Here is an 18,120-nt window from a genome sequence, read left to right as displayed (position 1 = left end):
CAAGGCAACCAATGCCTGTGGAATCAAACTTTAGCTGGATGCAGCTTTTCAGGAGAGGGGGAGAAAAGAAAATTGGCACCAAAATGCTATTGAAAAGAATCCAAGTTTCTGCCACCTGTGGTTCATATCATCCTAAATGTAGCTTTGTGCTTGTGAGGAGGTTTTCAGTGGTCAGTCTCAAATGGGTGGGATCCAATTCATATGGCAGGTTCACTGTCAGCTGATGATGTAGCCCTATATGGGATTAAGTTTTTACATTTATTGGAAGGGGATAGTGTAAAGAAATAGGCCATCACTAGCCCCTTCAACTACTCCCCTGACTGGCAGCATTGTCTAATTTTGCTTCTTCTCTTGTTACTTTCAAGACTGGATGGATAGGTTCAAATGGGATAACTGGCTCAAGTTGGGTGATTTACCTGAACTATTCACTGGCCTATCCAAAGTGAGTGGGTTGAAAGCTGCGGACAATCCTTGAGGGGTTGGAAACACTAGTTGAGAGTCCCAGCAGCACCACTGCTTGAGCAATCAGCTAGCTGTCTGAATCAGTAGGAGCCTCTCCAAAAGGAGACATGGCTTTGAAAGTTGGGGCAGGGCATCAGTACTGTGAGCGCCTCTATAATGTGAGGGTGTTTTAACCTGTAAAACTCTGTTTATGGATGTTCTTTGTTTTGTTCTGTTTTGCTTTGCTAGGATCTTCGAGCGGTGGACAGGGTGGAGTGATTGCCAGTAGCAGCCACTATCCAATCAACAGTCAGTTCACCATGGGCGGTGCTGCCATCTCCATGGCTTCTCCAATGTCCATAAGCACCAACACAATGCACTATGGGAGCTAAGAGTTCATGACACCGCCTCCGACCTTTTGAACTGACACTTTTGAGAGGAAAAAAAAACGAAACGCAGATTCAGTTCCCTCTCCAAAAAACCCAATCTCCATGAATTGTCCAAATTCATTGTCCATGGACTTAGCTAAGCCTGAGGGTGTGTGTGTGCGTGTGTATGTGTGTGTGCGCGCGCGCGTGTGTGTGTATTTTGGTTCTGCCATGGAAATGACAACATGCAAATTCTTTGATACCAGACTTGTAAAGTTTTATATAACGAAAATGGGGGTGGGAAAATAAATGCTGTTTTGGTCCTGCAATTTAAAGTCTGTAGTTAATAGATTTCCTCTCCAGTTTGTTGTCAGGAGTGCTGCAGGTAGAGACGAACATATCCAGTGCGGTGAGACAGATTGCTGGTTTCCTAGTATGACATTTTCTCTTCCTTCTTCTCTGTTATCCTAACTATTGCCCCCCCAGCCTAAATGAACTGATCACTTGGGGATTTTGGGTTAATGGAAGCTGTTAAGTGAAAGTTTTGAAAATGGCAATTACTGGGTATAAACATAATAAATATTCTAAATGTTTTTGATACTTAAGACATTTTTCATTTTAAAGGTTTTTTTTTATATAAGACAAGTTCCTTTAAGTACCAATAGACTAAGTGGAAAATGCTCTTCCCAACTCCTTTGAAACGATTGAGAAGCTCCCAGGTTCGTCCTGTGGAGAGAGGGCTGGTATGGACTGTATAGTTGAGGGGAACGGGCGGGTGGCTGCACGTTTTTGAGTTTTGCTTTTCTTGGCACTTGCTTTTATCCGTTTTTTGCTTTTTTTTTGGCAAGATCTCCCTCTGATCCAGAAATACAAATCTGGTCAAACTGGGCGGAGCGACTGAAAACCGCACAGCGCCAACCTGTGGCTCAACAATACCAAGAGCAACCATGCAGTGGCAAGCTCTTCATTGCCTCCAGCTCAAACTGTTAACTTGCCAGTGGGCAAAGCATCTTATATTGAGGGGTTGATGGACAGCCCTGCATCTTTTTTGTTTTTCTGTTTCCAGTGGCTTTATTTCTCATTTGTGTGCCTGCTGTCATTTTGAATGCAGTCGAGTTGAAACTGCAATGGCAGTAGGATGAGTACCTGTGCTGGTGGGTGCTGTGCTACTCTTGAAATGGCAGGTGCCATACACATATTGAAACGGGTCTGACTGCTTTAGCATAAACTGTGTGTGTGATTGTGTGTGTGTGTGTGTGTGTGTGTGTGTGTGTAAGTATATTGGGTTTCACCTCCGTATACAAATTAAAGGGATGCTGCAGATTTGGGGGGTCGATGTATTCTCTAGTAGTGGGACACCATGGTTAGGGTACGGGATTTTTTTGTGCTCCACACTCCAGATAAATTCATTCTAGTTGCATGCACCCTTCTGTGATTAACTTACAAAATCTGTAGATCGAAAGTAATGAAAACTTCACTTTTCTATCAGATCCGACGAGAATGAGCTCTTTCTGATAGCAACTGATAACATGTCTGTATATTTCTATTGAAATAGTTGTATTATTACTGGCAGCAGTCTCTGATAGAAGGAAGGATCTCTTTAAATTCTGCGGATTGACTGTAGATTCTAGCTGTCTTGTCATACAAGATGTTTCGCTTTCATTCAAGAGGTTTTACTTTGAGGCAAGGACAAATCGACCCGATTCCTTTCCTTTTTTCAGAATCCTGTGCCCTGGCTCTGGTGAGTTCATTGGTCGCCGTTATTTTCAGATGCGCATTAATGCTGTTGATTGGTGGGGAGGAGCGGCACTGATTTCCTTGCGTGAATGGAAAGGAGTGTGAACGTTTGATGGACCCGCTTATGGTTCTGGCAGTTTTGGATCTGATATTGCCAACAGTATTGAGAATTGGGGTAGTAGTGGGATGAACAGTTCGGTTTTGCCTATAGTTATTGTATGTATGGGAGAGCATGAGCTTCTACAACAAAACCTTGTCTTGAGTCATCCATTTTCCTTGAATGCAAAAATCGAAGATGTATCCGGTCGGTTTCAGTTTTAAATCTGGCATGTGATACAACTCACTCTTCACAAACCTGTGTGAGGTGTGGTGGAGAAAGGAGATTGAGTTGGGCTTCTTAGCAAAGTGAGCTAACTTATAAAGCAGGGGTTGGGAGTGGAATGCCTGTCCAGTGGCCAAACTATCTATTCCTTCATGCACAAGAAACTGGTGTATGTGGCACATTTTTATGGAGTTTCTGGAACCTGCCAGCTGCCTTTTTGAGATTTCAGTTTTAGTCTGTGTAGGCGATGGCTTCATTGCTGATAGTTGGGGTGGGGGTGTTAAATCTTGGCTTGTGCAAAGTGGTTTGTCAACTGGGACTGCAGGTCTCACTTTTTAACCTGAGCTTCAAATCATTCAGGAGCTTCAGGATATTATCTCAGTAATGGTCCCAGGCTTCCAAAGAGAGCTACTTTAACAATTTTGCCTCTACAACACTTCTAGGTTACAGGCCTCTTGCACTGTTGCAGTAACTGCAGGATGGGGGAAGAGTGGTTATTCAGAAGGATTGCACAGTGGCACTGGGGTTAGCATTGCTGCCTCACAGTGCCAGGGACCTGGGTTTAATTCCTGGCTTGAGTGACTGTGTGGAGTTTGCATGTTCTCACTGTGTCTGCGTGGGTTTCCTCCCACAGTCCAAAGATGTGTGGGTTAGGTGGATTGACCATGCTAAATTGCCCCTTAGTGTCAAGGGGATTAGCTAAGATAAATGCATGGGGTTATGGGGATAGGGCCTGAGTGGCATTGTGGTCAGTGCAGGCTTGATGGGTCAAATGGTTTCCTTCTGCACTGTAGGATTCTGAGTGTAGGAAGTGTGGAATTTGATCTTATCAAGAAAGCATTATTGCATCAACTTTAGTAGCAATAAATTGTGATGTTTTAACCAGGTATTTGGAGAAGAGGGGTGTTAATCGCATCCAATTTGGAGAAAAAAAAATTGCGTTCCAGTAGGCACAATCCTACTTTCTGTCTGGAACATGTATGCCATTGGTGACAATTTTAATAGTATTAAGAAGGATCCTTTAGCCTATGAAGTGATTTCTCAAATTGCCTCCCTCCTCCTCACCACTTCACCCACAGCTCAATCAGTAGCATCGGCTTTAGAGTGGTTGCCTGGGACTCAGATATTGGTGTCTGACTTTGAATGCAAGGGCAGTGTGCAGTTTAGAACAACGTCCTGTCAACTTTCTGCTGATCACTGGGAGCCGTATGTTAAAGGTGTAGCTGTGTCAATGGTGCCTTGTTTTAGAAGAATTGTCGAATGGATTAATGGAGATTTCTTTTCTTTGGATTTTAACTTCTGCTGAAAGCCTGGTATCATTGTTGTTTCTTTACTTTTGCCCTTCTCACCATCCCTCCTCCCCTCTCCACAATTGTCCTAGAAGTGCTAAATTGTGAACCTGACCTTTAAAAATTATATAACAGCCTCTTCCAACTTGTTATCCAGTCCAAAATGAATTTGAGTCAACATGTGACTACTATATCCCCTACAAAACAGAATGGATTGTTGCAGCTCTCGGTACATACTGACTGATCACTGCCTTTGTAGCAAGAATCTGGGGGAAGAGAATGGTGCCTCAGTTAATTCACCAGTACCGTCCGTTGACTTGTAGATAAGACTATCATTGTCTCTTTTCACCCACCCCCACAAAACAAACACACGTGCACACACACACACACACACACCCCTTTCAATCCTAAACTGTGACCTGAACTTTGTCTGGTATGGGTCTACGGAGTGCCTATATGCAGAGACCAGCCACATCTACGTGGTGTTCAGAGTGAGCTGATGAGGGGTAAACATTCAGATTATCAATAAGTTTTAGTGTCTTTTGGATCTTGCTGTTGATGCCACACATCCTTCAGTCATTCAGGGGATTTGTTTATTTGGTTGAGACTTTATCCTGTGATTTGTGTTTTTCAGTTAAATCCCCCAATGACCTTGCTTGTCTTGCCTGGAATGACTTCAGAACAATCGGGTGGCTTTGGGCTATTGGCTTAATGTTTCTGCTCAGAAACAGCACACCTCGGCTTTGCCCATTGTGTCTTCTTGGCCTGAACATCAAACAGTATCATAGTGCCTCTTTGAGTCAAGCTAGCATAACATTTATATGCAGAAAAGCCCAAAACTAGACATTGGCACCTAATTAGGATCCACAAAGCTATGCTCAATAGATAGAGAATGTTTCTTAAGACATGGTCAGTTATTGGAGTTCTGTGGTGTGGAGCTCTCATTATATAGGCATGAGTGACTGTGCACAGCTGAAGGAACACTTGCAGTGTATTGTCAGGTTTATTGGAGTGAATGATTGCTGAATCTTGGCGCAGTGTGCGCGCAGCCTGTAATTCTGCAGGGTGTGTGAAGCCTTGCGCCAGTAATCCTGTGTCAGTGTGATCCCTAATTGAGTATTGCAGCGCAGGCGTGATTTCAACATTAGCCTCAACCTCCTCAATTAGGCAGCTTTGTAGGATATTTCTACAGTAAAAGGGATTTTAAAAAAAAAATTAGAATGGGTATGGGTTTAATGTGATAAATTATCACAGCGATGGCTAACAGCAAGGATAATTGATCCATGATTAGCTGGGCAGGTGGCACAGTAACTGGTGAAACTTGAATGGAACAGTTCAGAGTTACTAATGTGGATCCCATTTGAAAGTCTGGGATTATCCCTGACTCTCTTTGTAATCCCTGCATCCGAAGTTGTGGTTTAAGTGAGTTGTGAACAAGTACTCTGGGGAGTCGTCACTCATCTTGACACATTGAACTTGGTGGGTCTGCCCTTGTAAATGTTTTTCCCCCTGAATAATTGGTGCAAAGCATGGGGCAGAGTTTTCATCCTGCCTTTTGAACTTTTAAAATCCGTTCCTACTTTCCAAATGAGCGTGTTATTGACCCTGAACTATTCTGGTTAACCCACTTACAGCTTTCCTGATCCAACCCTTGCTAGAGGATTTTACCAATGTGTAGTTTAGTGTTTTGGTGTATCTAGAAATGTTTCTGTAGACTGCTAGACCTTTGTTCATCTGTGTTGTGTGTAGATTTTATTACAGCGACATGAGATTGTTAGATCATATTAGAAAATCATAATCCTGTAATACATGAATTATCAAATAAAACACTAATATTAGATGGTTTTTGAGTGATCTTTAATTGATTTTTTTTTAAATCTCTTCCCCTGCTAACTCCAGATAGGAGAATGCAGTGTCCATATGTGAGGCTTTTCCATGGCTACAGTTGATGAAGATCTGTGACCAGCCAGATTGCTTACGCTCTGCATTTCCCATGCTATGATTAAACTACGTCCGCTGTGCCGCACCAGCTCACCAGAGATTAGGCATGTCCACAACTTGTGCACTGGCTCTGACAATGATTAGAGCTACAACTGAGTGACTAAGTGGGCTATTTGTGTGGCACTGAGCTTCACGGATGAGAACGTTTCAGATTCAATTGCTGCCCAGCCATAGTTATAAGAGGCATGTGGTTGCCTGCAGTGCTCCTCTCAATGTCAACTTCACTTGGTGTCCAGTTGTAGAAGCATAAAATCCCTGAATCCCTACAGTGCAGAAGGAGACAATTCGGTCCATCAAGTCTGCACCGACCACAATCTTACACGGCCCTATTCCTGTAACCCCGCATATTTACTCTGCTAATCTCTTAACACTACGGTCAATTTAGCATGGCCAATCAACCTAACCCACACATCTTTGAACTGTGGGACGAAACTGGAGCACCCGAAGGAAATCCACACAGACACAGGGAGATTGTGCAAACGCTGATCTGAAGCTGGAATTGAACCTAGGTCTCTGGCGCTGTGAGGCAACAATGCTTAACCACTGTGCCACCATGCTGCCCAGTGTAGCTGTAACGCCCCAGCTTCACTATCTAGCCTCATCCAAACGGCCACCACTAGTTTGCATCTGGTTTGAAATGGTGCCTTTAATAAGAGAAGAGTGGTGCCCAGTAAACTGATAAGTGGTTTATTTAATCGTATGAACTGAATAGAAAACCTACTTTGGGTGGTCCAGCTGAGAAATCATTCTGTGACTTTGAGTTGTGGAGATTTTTGGAATCCATTTTGTCAGCTTGGTGAGTATATCAGGGTGCTTTGATGATCTGTGACTTCAATCTGGTTCGCACTTCAGCAATTGTCAAGATCACAGAATTTTACAGCCCCCTTTCAGACCAATGTTGCAGGAAGCAGTGCATCAGCTATCCTGTTCCCAGACTATGATACTATGGACTAAACCGCAGAGTTCCAATGCCATTGTGGCATGTTGTGAAAAAAAACTTAATATGTGCTGTTACATTATTAATTAGCAAAAGGTCTTACCTGGTCTGTAGTTGTTTCTGGGTGTGCTCTGAAATAACAAAAGAAACAGACCAGCATCAATGCAGGTAAGTGAAAAATAACAATGTTTAAAGTGTAAGCATTAGTCACAAGTAGGCTCACGACACTGCAATGAAGTTACTGTGAAAATCCCCTAGTCGTCACGCTCCGGTGCCTGTTTGGGTACACTGAGGGAGAATTTAGCACCTAACCAACATATCTTTCAGACTCTGGGAGGAAACTGGAGCACCTGGACAAAACCCACACAGACACAGGGAGAACATGCAGACTCCCCACAGACAGTGACCCAAATCGGGAATCGAACGTGGGTCCCTGGCGCTGTGAGGCAGCAGTGCTAACCACTACCACTGCGCCTTTACATTCACTTTCTGTGGAAATCCTTATTCATATGTGGAACAACTATTGTGATGGCATTCTTAACAGCTGAGTTTTATTTTCACATTTCTAAATATCAGTGTTTTAGTCTTGTTCAATAGAAAGGAATGTGGAAAATGTCTCGGGTGAAATTTGAAGACCACTGTGACCTCCAGAATGATGCTGTATAGTGTTAAATGCCAATCTATACAAATCAGCTGCTGTAATGGGATGTGATAGTATAGTGAATATTTTACTAACCCAGATGCCTGTATTAATAATCCAGCCAATGCTAGTACATATTTCACCATAAGAATATGAATTTGAATCCCTAAACATGACTATGCAGCTGTCAGAATTGTAAAATCCAAATGGTTCACTGACACCAGAGACGAGACCTGCTGTAGCAGGCCCTTTGTGTGACAACTTCCTCTCTGAAGCAAACCTTTGACTTGCATCAAAAATTGAAATTTGCATTATTGCCGATCTCTAGTGGCCTCCAGATAAAGGCTAGTCAGAGATGGCCACAGCCTGAAAATTACTTTTGTTAAATGTGGAGTTTGGGTATGACTCGTACATTTTCTAACTGACTTAACAAAGTTGAGGGGAAAAAATAATCCTGCTTTCAATGCATTAGGGAGATAAGGTATACCAAGTATAAACCTCAGCCCAAAAACTAAGGGGCAGTACAGTGGTTAGCACTGACTGCTGCCTCACAGCTCCAGGGACACAGGTTCAACTCCCAGCTTGGGTCACTGTGTGGAGTTTGCACATTCTCCCGTGTCTGCATGGGTTTCCTCCAGGTGCTCCGGTTTTCTTCCACAGTTTGAAGATGTATGGATTGGCCATTGTAAATTGCCCCTTAGCTAGTCCCCCGACGCTAGGGTGAATGCATGGGATTATGGGGATAGGGCCTGAGTGGGATTGTGGTCAGTTAGTTTGCCGGGCACCGTTCTTTTATTAAAGGCACCATTTCAAAGCGGATACGAACCAGTGGTGGCAGTTTTGATGAGGCTAGATAGTGAAGGTCTGGCATGAGGGCTGGATGTCACAGCTGACTGGGGTGGCACGGTCATTAGCACTGTTGCCTCCCAGTGCCAGGGACCCCATGTTCAATTCCAGCCTCGGGTCAGTGTGTGAAGATTGCACATTCTCCCCATGTCTGTGTGGGTTTCCTCCAGATACTCCAGTTTTCTCCCAAACGTGAGCAGGTTAGTTGACTGGCCATGCTAATTTGATCCTATTGTTAGGGGATTAGCAGAGTAAATACATGGGGTTACGGGAACAGGGCTTGGGTGGGATTGTGGTCAGTGCAGACTCGATGATCCAAATGGCCTCCTTCTGCACTGCAGAATTCTGATTCTATGACTATTAAAAGAGTAGAATTTGTATTTCAGCTGCTTCGGGTGTGTTTTTCTTTCTAGATTAAAAGTAATTTAGAAATGCAAGTTTAATGTCTGAGCTATCTAGTGTTGCTGTGAAGCTGCACCCAGCTGACTGGTGCTAATTTAGTTGAGGGTCGCATATAAAGAAAAATGCTCCTCTATAAGGCAATGCAATGCATCCAAGGCAGTCTGGAAGGCAGAGCGAAGAGAGGAATGTTAAGGCCCAAGGGAATATGGCAAGGCTGGATGGCATTTATTTTAATGCAAGGAATCTTGTGGGTAAGGCAGATGCGTTGAGGGTATTGGTTAACTAATGGGAGTATGACATTATTGCTATTACAAGGACAAGGGGGTGTGGCAGGACTGGCAGTCCAATATTCCAAGGTATACAATATTCAGACAAGGCAGTGGGGAATGTAGAAGAGGTGTTGTGTTATTGATCAAAGAGTATTCCTCATTAATATAGTGGTTAGTATCCCTGCCTGTCACGTGGGAGACAGGGGTTCAATTCCCCGATGAGGAGGAATTTAATTTTTTTTTCCTATTGGTAGCTGGTTGGTATCGGGGTATGATTCTCGCTTTTGGTGTTAAAGCCCGCAAGCTTTCAAGAGATCCCGGGTTCAAATCCCGTACGAGCCCTCCATTTGGCTTGTTCCTGTGCTGTAATTTCCTTTATTCTTTTAGGGGGGATTAGTTCAGTCGGGCGGCATGATCAGTGCAGGTTTGGAGAGCTGAAGGGCCTGTTCCAAATTTTCTTTGAGTGAATTACTGAAGTGAGGAGGAATGATACCTTAGCAGGCTCTTCAATTGAGGCCATATGAGGAGAATTTAAAAAACAAAAAGGGGCAATCACTTTGCTGGGTGTGCACGATAGGGCCCCAAGTCAAGAAGAGATGCAAGAGTAGATGTATAGGCAAATTTTAGAAGTGTAGAAATAATAAGAGATTTCAACTTCCCCAACATTAATTGGGACAGGCAAAGTGTGAAAGGCTTGGAAGGAGTGGAATTCTTAAGATGCATCCAGGAGAGCTTTTTGAGCTGGCATGGAGAAAGTCCTACAATTTGAGGGGCAGCATTGGCCGTAATTTTAAGAAATGAAGCCAGTGGTAGAAGTGTCAGTAGGGGAGCATTTTGTGATAGTGACCATAACTCAATAACATTTAAGGTAGTTATGGAAAAGGAAAAAGATGGACTGAAAACACAGGTTCTAAACTGGGAGAAACTGATTTAAATAGGACAGGATCTGGCCAAAGCAGACTGAGAGCGCCTACTTGTAGAAAAAGCTACATTGGAACAATGGGAGTCATTAAAAATCAACAAGTTCCAGAAAACATGGGTGTCAAGGGGATATCCAGGATTGGATAAAGAATTATTAAGGCTTATTGCAGATCAAGGGCTAAAAGCTTGAGAGTATTAAAAAGTGCAAGGGGATTCTTAAATAAATTAGGAGAGCAAAGAGGGAGCATGAAAAAACATTAGTGGGCAAAATAAAGCAAATTCCCAAGGTGCTTTGCCAGCCTATTAAAAGCAAGAGGATGACCAGGGAAATAGTCGACCCCGTTAGGGACCAAAGTGACAATCTGTGTGGAGCCAGAAGACATAGGTGAAGTTTTGACTGGGTTTTTTTGCATGTTCATTATGGTGAAGGATGATGTAGGTATAGAAATCAGGGAGGGGGTAATCTAATTAAATAAATTAGCATTGGGAGGGAGTAGGTTTTAGTGGTCTTTTAAAAGTGGATAAATCTCCAGGTCCAGATGAGATGTACCCCAGGATTCTGTGGGAGGCAAGGGAGGAGATTGCAAAGACTGCTGCTAATTTTCAAATCTTCTCAGGCCACAGGAGAGGTACAGTAAGAAGTCTCTCAACACCAGGTTAAAGTCCAACAAGTTTATTTAGTAGCACAAGCTTTCGGAGTGTCGCTCCTTCTTCAGGTGAGTGGGAGTTGTGTTCACAAACAGAACAGATATAGACAAACTCAATTCACAAGATAATGGTTGGAACGCGAGCCTTTACAGGTAATCAAGTCTTAAAGGTATAGACAATGTGAGTGGAGAGAGGGTTAAGCACAGGTTAAAGAGATGCGTATTGTCTCCAGCCAGGACAGTTAATGAGATTTTGCACGTCTAGGGGGTTACAGATAGCATGACATGAACCCCAGATCCTGGTTGAGGCTGTCCTTGTGTGAGAAACTTGGCTATCAGTTTCTGCTCAGCGATTCTGCGTTGCCTTGTGTTGTGAAGGTCGCTTTGGAGAACACTTACCCGAAGATCAGAGGCTGAATGCCCATGACTGCGGAAGTGCTCCCTAATAGGAAGAGAACACTCCTGCCTGGTGATTGTCGAGCGGTGTTCACTCATCCGTTGTTGTAGCATCTGCGTGGTCTCCCCAACGTACCGTGCCTCGGGACATCCTTTCCTGCAACGTAAGATGTCATAGCTTCTCCGCTCTGGGGAAGTACTGGACAACGAAGGGTACTTTGTCTGCCGTGTCCCATGTTTGTCTTCTGAGGAGGTCAGTGCAGTTTTTTTGCTGTGGCGCTTTGGAACTGTCGATCGATTGAGTCAAGACTTCTTACTGTGCTTGCCCCTGTCCAATGCCAACATCTCTGTTACACTAGAGGTGCCAGAGGTTTGGAGGACAGCTAATTTGCTACCATTATCCAAGAAAGGAAGTAAGGATAAACGAGGTAATTGCAGGCGAGTGAGCCTAACACCAACAGTGGGGAAGTTATTGGAAAAAAATTCTGAGGGGCAAGTATCATGCTTTCTGCAATTGCATTGGAAGGGAATGAAAGGTTGGAGGGGGCGATGGAAGAATGGACCAGGATATCACGGAGGAGGTGGTTCCTGCAGAATGCTGACAGGGTTGAGGGGCAGATGTGATTCATAGTGGCATCATGCTGGATTTGGTGGAAATGGTGGAGGATGATCTTTTAAATGCAGTGGCTGGTGGAGTGAAAATTAAGGATGAGGGGAACCAACATGTTTCTGGGAGGAAGGGGAAGGAGTAAGGGCATAAGTGAGATAGATGGATTGAATTTGATTGAGTGCCAGTCTCCCACAGTAGTGGGTGAACATCAGTTAAGCAGAAGCTCTGTTTCTGAAGGTAGCATAATCAGAACAGATGCATCCGAGAACAGGATGAAGTCCTTACAGGGAAGAGGGTTGTGAGGACCTGTAGTCTGTTAACACTCCCTTTGTCTTGTGCCCATGACATCTTTGTCAATCCCTCCTTACTTTGATCTATCCTGCTCCACTTCCTCCAGCCCCCTCTCCATAAGACCATAAGATATAGGAGCAGAATTAGGCTATTCGACCCATTAAGTCAGCTCCATCATTCAATCATGGCTGCTATGATTCTCAATCCCCATTCTCTTACCTTGATCCCCTTATTGATCAAGAAAGTATCTACCCCTGTCTTAAAGACACTCTGACCTGGTCCCCTGTGGCAATGAGTTCCAAAGATTCACTATCCTCTGACAAAATTTTTCCTTATCCCAGTTTGAAAGAGCATCCCTTCTCCCTGAGATGTGCCCTCGAGTTCTAGTCTCTCCCACTGGCGGAAACATCCTCTTCAGGTCCACTCTATCTTGGCCTCTCAGTATTCTGTAAGTTCCAGTTAGATTCCGCCCCCCCTCATCTTTAGAAATTTAGAAAGTATAGACCCAGATCATATGACAAACCCTTCATTCTTGTGAACCTCCTCTGGATCCCCTCCAAGACCAGTGCATCATTCAAAGAACAAAGAAAATTACAGCACAGGAACAGGCCCTCTCCAAGCCTGCACTGACCATGTTGTCCGACTTAACTAAAACCCCGTACCCTTCCGGGAACCATATCCCTCTATTCCCATCCTATTCATGTACTTGTCAAGATGCTCCTTAAAACTCAGTACCGTATCTGTTTCCACTACCTCCCTCAGTAATGAGTTCTGGCCACCTACTACCTCTCTGTAAAAAAAATCTGCTTTGTATATCTCCTTTGAACCTTGCCCCTCGCACCTTAAACCTGTGTCCCCTAGTAATTAACTCTTCCACCCTAGAAAAACCTTTGACTATCCACTGGCCATGGCTCTCATAATCTTGTAGACTTCTATCAGGTCTCCCCTCAAACTCGGTCGCTCCAGTGAGGACAAACCATATGTATTCCATACCTTGGGTATATTCCTTGGGTATAGAGCCCAAAACTGCTAACGAGGTTCCAAATTCCGTCATATCTATGGAGTAAAAACTGACTTCAGGAGGGCAATGCAATAAACATGAGGTAGAACTTGTGAGAAGTTCAGCTTAACCCAATTAATCTCCGCCGACATAAAATGATAGTAACCTCCCCTTTAAGCGGTCGCAGTTCGAACAGTCGGCTCGGTGCAGCAGAGAAATGGATCCGCTGGAGAAACTGTTTCCAAGCTGATCGAAGCCAGTTTAAAGAACTCGAGCCCCCTCCCCACTCACGGCTCTCTGTTTGCAAAGACAGCCAACTTCCACCCCCCAGCCTTTGAGCTCTGCCTTCTCTCCCCTGCTACAGTCCAAAGATGTGGAGGTTAGGTTAATTGGCCATGCTAAATTGGGGTGGTTGGTTGTGCGGTGTAGGGCGGAACCTTCCGCCGGCGGCTCCATGCGGTGGCCGGAGCAGCTGCGGGGATGAGATGGCCAAGATGGCGGCGCTGTGGCGGCGGTTCCGCTGCTCGGCGGCCGGAGTCTCGCCCGGAGTCTGGAGCCGAATCCGGAGCAGCAAACTGGGTAAGAGCCCGGGTCTGAGTCCCGGGAGTCTCTCACCTCCCCCTCTCTTCACCCGGTATGACGTAGAGAAACCTGCCCTTCGGCCCATCCAGTCCATACTGGCTTCTGCAGCCCTCTCGAGCCTCCCCCATCTGTCATTGTGAGCCTCTCCATCCTGCATCTGTCCAGTTTCCTCTGACATTTATTTATACCATTCACCTTAACCACAGTTCCATTTTCTCAGCGCCCTGGGCTTTAAAATAAGTAGTTTCTCCTGAATTCCCTATTCCCAAAGGTGTGCGGGTTAAGTGGATTGTCCATGCTAAATTGACCCAAGCGTCAGGGGAATTAGCAGGGTAAATGTAGGCCCTGGGTGTGGATTGTGGTCGGTACAGACTCGATGGACCTAATGGCCGCCTCCTGCACGTAAGGATTGTATGATCACACGTTGGCTGCCTCTAGTTAGGCTCATCCCCACAAGTGAATCATAGAATCCCTACAGTGCAGAAAGAGGCCATTCAGTCCTTTGAGTTTGTACCGACCACAGGCCCTATTCCCGTAACCCCACACATTTCCCTTGCTAATCCCCTGACGCTAGGGTCAAGTTAGCATGGTCAATTAACCTAACCCACACATCTTTGGAGTGTGGGAGGAAACTGGAGCACCCAGCGGAAATGCACGTGGACACAAGGGAGAAAGTGCAGACTCTGCAGACAATAACTCAAGGCCAGAATTGAACTTGGGTCCTTGGTGCTGTGATGCAGCAGTGCTAACCACTGTGCCACCATGCACTATCCACTATGAAAACTTATATAATTTTAAAGATCTTGATTACATTAGACCTCGACTAGGTCAGACCTCGATCTTCTCTTTGAGAAAAGCACCCATTTATCCTTTCCTCATGAATGTAATCTTGCAGTTCTAGTACCATTCTTGTAAATCTCCTATGCACACTAGCCAGTATCTCTATGAGACGACCAGAATTTCATACAATACTCCTGAGTTTCATCTAATCAATAATAGAAATATGAAATGCTGGAAATATAAAGCATTTCAGGCAATATCCATGGAAAGAGAAAGAGACAGAGTCAATATTTTAAGCCATGTTTGTCAGAACTGGTGAAACATGAAATCTGTTTCTCTCCATAGATGCTGCCTAACTTGCTAAATATTTCCAGGATATTCTGTTTTCAATTGATTTCCCACATCCACAATACTTGCCTTTTATCGGTCTAACCAAGGTTCAATACAAATTAAACATAATTTCTCCACTTTTCAGTACTGTCCCTCCACAGAATTCCTACAGTGTAGAAAGAGGCTATTCATCCCATCTAGTCTGCACCAACTATCTGGGCAGGACTTACTCAATTAATGGTGGGGTGTTGGGGAGAGCTAAAGAACAAAGAGATCTAGGGGTACAGGTTTATAGCTCCTTGAAAGTGGTGAAGAAGACGTATGGCATGGTTGGTTTCATTGGTCAGAACATTGAATATAGGAGTTAGGACACCTTGTTGAAGTTGTACAAGACATTGTTAAGGCCACACTTGGAATACTGTGTACAGTTCTGGTCACCCTATTATAAAAAGGATATTATTAAACTAGAAAGAGCACAGAAATGATTTACTAGGATGCTACCAGGACTTGATGATTTGAGTTATAAAGAAAGACTAGATAAGCTGGACTGCAGGAGACTTAGGATTGATTTTATAGAAGTCTATAAAATAATGAGGGCATAGATCAGGTAGATAGTCAACATCTTTTCCCAACAGTAGAGAAGTCCAAAACTGGATGGCATAGGTTTAAGGTGAGAGGGAAGAAACAAAAGGGTCCAGAGGGGCAATTCTTTCACACACAGGGTTGTGTGTCTGGAACAAGTTGCCAGAAATAGTAGTAGAGGTGGTTACAATTTTGAAAAAGTATTTAGACAGTTACATGGGTAAGATGGATATAGAGGATATGAGCCAAACACGAGCAATTGGGACTAGCTTAATAGTAAAAACTGGGCAGAGTGGACAAGTTGGGCCGAAGGGCCTGTTTCCATGCTGTAAACCTCTGTGACTCTATAACTCTAACAATTCCCAGGGCCTCTTCTCTGTTCTATCCCTGTAACATTTCCCATGACTAAATCTACACATCTGTGGACACTTAAGGGGCAATTTACGATGGTCAATCCACCGAACCAGTACATCTTTGGACTGTGGTAGGAAACCAGAGCACCCGGAGGAAACCCATTGGGAGAACATCCAAACTCCACAGAGTCACAAAAGGCTGGAATAGAACCCAGGTCCCTGGCACTGTGAGGCAGCAGTTCTAACCACTGTGCCCCTGTGCTGCCCTTGGAAATGAACCCCATTGCTTGGTTTATATTTTTATGGTCTTATTGACCACTTTAAATGATTTGTGTTTTGTATTTTCAGGTGCCTTTGCTCAACCCCATTTAGGTTCTTATTTTTCAAATAACGTTTGGATCCCCTGACGCTAAAGGGCAATTTAGCATGGCCAATCCACCCAACCTGTACATCTTTGGACATTTAAGGGGCAATTTAGCATGGCCAATCCACATTATTTTTCTTACCAAAATATTATGTCCCATAATTATCTCACTTGAAATTAATTAGCCAATTATATGCCTCCTTTTCAAGCATATTAATGTTTCTATGTAATTTGTTGTAGCTTTTCTCAGTAAAATTGGAAATTGAATTTTGAGTCTAAATAGTAAGCAATAAATATGAATTGTCCCAGTGGTGATCCTTGTGGTGCCCCACTTCCCATGATTAGTCTTCCCACCTGCTCCTTTTTCTTCACTCTCTTTCTCCTTCCTCTTCTCTCCCTCTATTCTCTCCATTCCTCGGTTCCATTCTCCCTCACCTCTGCTGTCCCATAGGTCTGCTTTCCTTCATTCTCACCTCCAGTGACTCTGACATAGATCAGTATTTATAAGTTCTTTTATTCACAACTTCATGAATGATAAAAGGTCAGCGAGTCTGTCGATGAAGTGGGACAAGGGTGGAGTATCCATTTCTAATGCTGTTTTATCCTCTTGCAGGTATCTGGACACAGAGCCTTGTTAACGATTACAAAGAGGCCTGTAAAGAGATTGTTGTGGGAGCCAGGGATCACCCGGGAAAAGCAGCCTTTTACTGCACACTGCTCACAGGGGCATGTGTTTGTGGATACAAAAACCCCTGTGACAAATCCTTTCACACCTTTCTGTTGGAGTCATCCAACCAGCTTTTGATTCTATCACCTTGGGTCCGGAACAGCCGGTCAGACCAACACGTCCAGAATCTGGTGACGGTCAAAAACCAGGGTCGACTCCGACACCAGAACCTGCTGCTCTTCTCTCTGGTGTACGCAGCTCCCTATGATGCAAAGACCAGTATATACAATGCACAGTGTGAGTATCTGAAGCCACGATGGTCAGAATTTCCAGATAGGGTTCTAGACATTGGGTTTTTTGGCAAATGGTGGATCCTTAGTTCAAAGATGAGAGACTGGGACATTAATGATGACGAGTTTGCCTACTTGCCCGCTGAGCTGCAAACAGTCACGCCACAGAACCTCCACTCAGCTGAGAATGAGAGATTATTTGAATTAAAGTTCCAGCCTGTCATTCTTGAAGAAGAAGACATGGTGGAGGGGGGAGGGGGTTGATGAACATTCTGCTGCGCAAGCAACAAAAACACCTCAAAATTCGTTGTGTGTGTGGAAACCCAGCCTTGCAGCTTTATCCTCTCTGGCTGTTTGAAAGATTTACTTAACCTTTTCCTGTGGTGTAAAAATGTACGAAACTCAAATAAACACAATCCCAAAAATGAAGGTGTCTTGATAGGCCAGGTCACAATGCTACAAGTATGCCAGTATTGTGTTGATACAGAAATACAAGCAGGGTGCAGACTTTCCTTTGTCATTTCCCAACACTGAGACAGAACTTGTAGTGCCTTGCCTCACAGGGTATACACACTTGAACAAATCAGCCCATGAGCGGATGCACAGCCTCCCCACCCAGCTCACCATTTTATCTTTCTTTCTCCCCCTTTACAGAGACTGTTCTGAAATAATGCTCCATGGGTGCTTCTTGTACCCCATGTAATGAGTTAGAGATATAGAGTTCCACAGTGCAGAGGGAGGTCATTCGGCCCATCGAATCTGCACTAACCACAATCCCACCCAGGCCATAACCCCATGCATTTACCCTAGTTAGTCCCCCTGACATTAACATAGCCAATTCACCTAACCCACACATGTACTATGGGAGAAAACTGGAGCACCTAGAGGAAACCCATGCAGACACGGGGAGATTGTGCAAACTCCACACAGACCATGACCCAATCCGGAAATTGACCCCGGGTCCCTGGCCCTGTGAGGCAGCAGTGCTAACCACTGTGCTGCCCATATTGCTGCCGATTTTGAAATGTTAGTTGCCTCTTCAGCCATGAGGTCCA

General features: G+C 44.3%; 2 protein-coding genes across 4 annotated transcripts in view; both read left to right on the top strand.

Annotated features, from left to right (window-relative positions):
* carm1 (coactivator-associated arginine methyltransferase 1) overlaps positions 1 to 5,995 on the top strand; it is a 76,739-nt gene extending 70,744 nt beyond the window's left edge. For 2 of the 3 annotated variants that reach the window (XM_080216679.1, XM_080216677.1), the window contains one exon: positions 691 to 5,995. In XM_080216679.1, coding sequence (XP_080072805.1) covers positions 691 to 833 — 143 coding nt within the window. In that variant the 3' untranslated portion in view covers positions 834 to 5,995. The remainder of the gene's footprint in view (positions 1 to 690) is intronic. The other variant, XR_013889800.1, reaches the window with a different exon arrangement.
* Positions 5,996 to 13,568: 7,573 nt separating this feature from the next.
* On the top strand, positions 13,569 to 17,490 carry LOC145361090 (mitochondrial import inner membrane translocase subunit Tim29-like). Its single transcript, XM_080216674.1, has 2 exons — positions 13,569 to 13,696; positions 16,722 to 17,490. The coding sequence occupies exons 1-2, from the start codon at positions 13,603 to 13,605 to the stop codon at positions 17,327 to 17,329; spliced, it is 702 nt and encodes a 233-aa protein (XP_080072800.1). The 5' UTR covers positions 13,569 to 13,602; the 3' UTR covers positions 17,330 to 17,490.
* The last annotated feature ends 630 nt before the right edge of the window (positions 17,491 to 18,120 follow it).

This window comes from Carcharhinus amblyrhynchos, chromosome 33, assembly GCF_965287045.1.
Source record: "Carcharhinus amblyrhynchos chromosome 33, sCarAmb.v2.hapA, whole genome shotgun sequence".
Taxonomy (NCBI): domain Eukaryota; kingdom Metazoa; phylum Chordata; class Chondrichthyes; order Carcharhiniformes; family Carcharhinidae; genus Carcharhinus; species Carcharhinus amblyrhynchos.
Note: the sequence above shows the minus strand (reverse complement) of the source record. Positions and strands in the feature narration are given on the sequence as shown.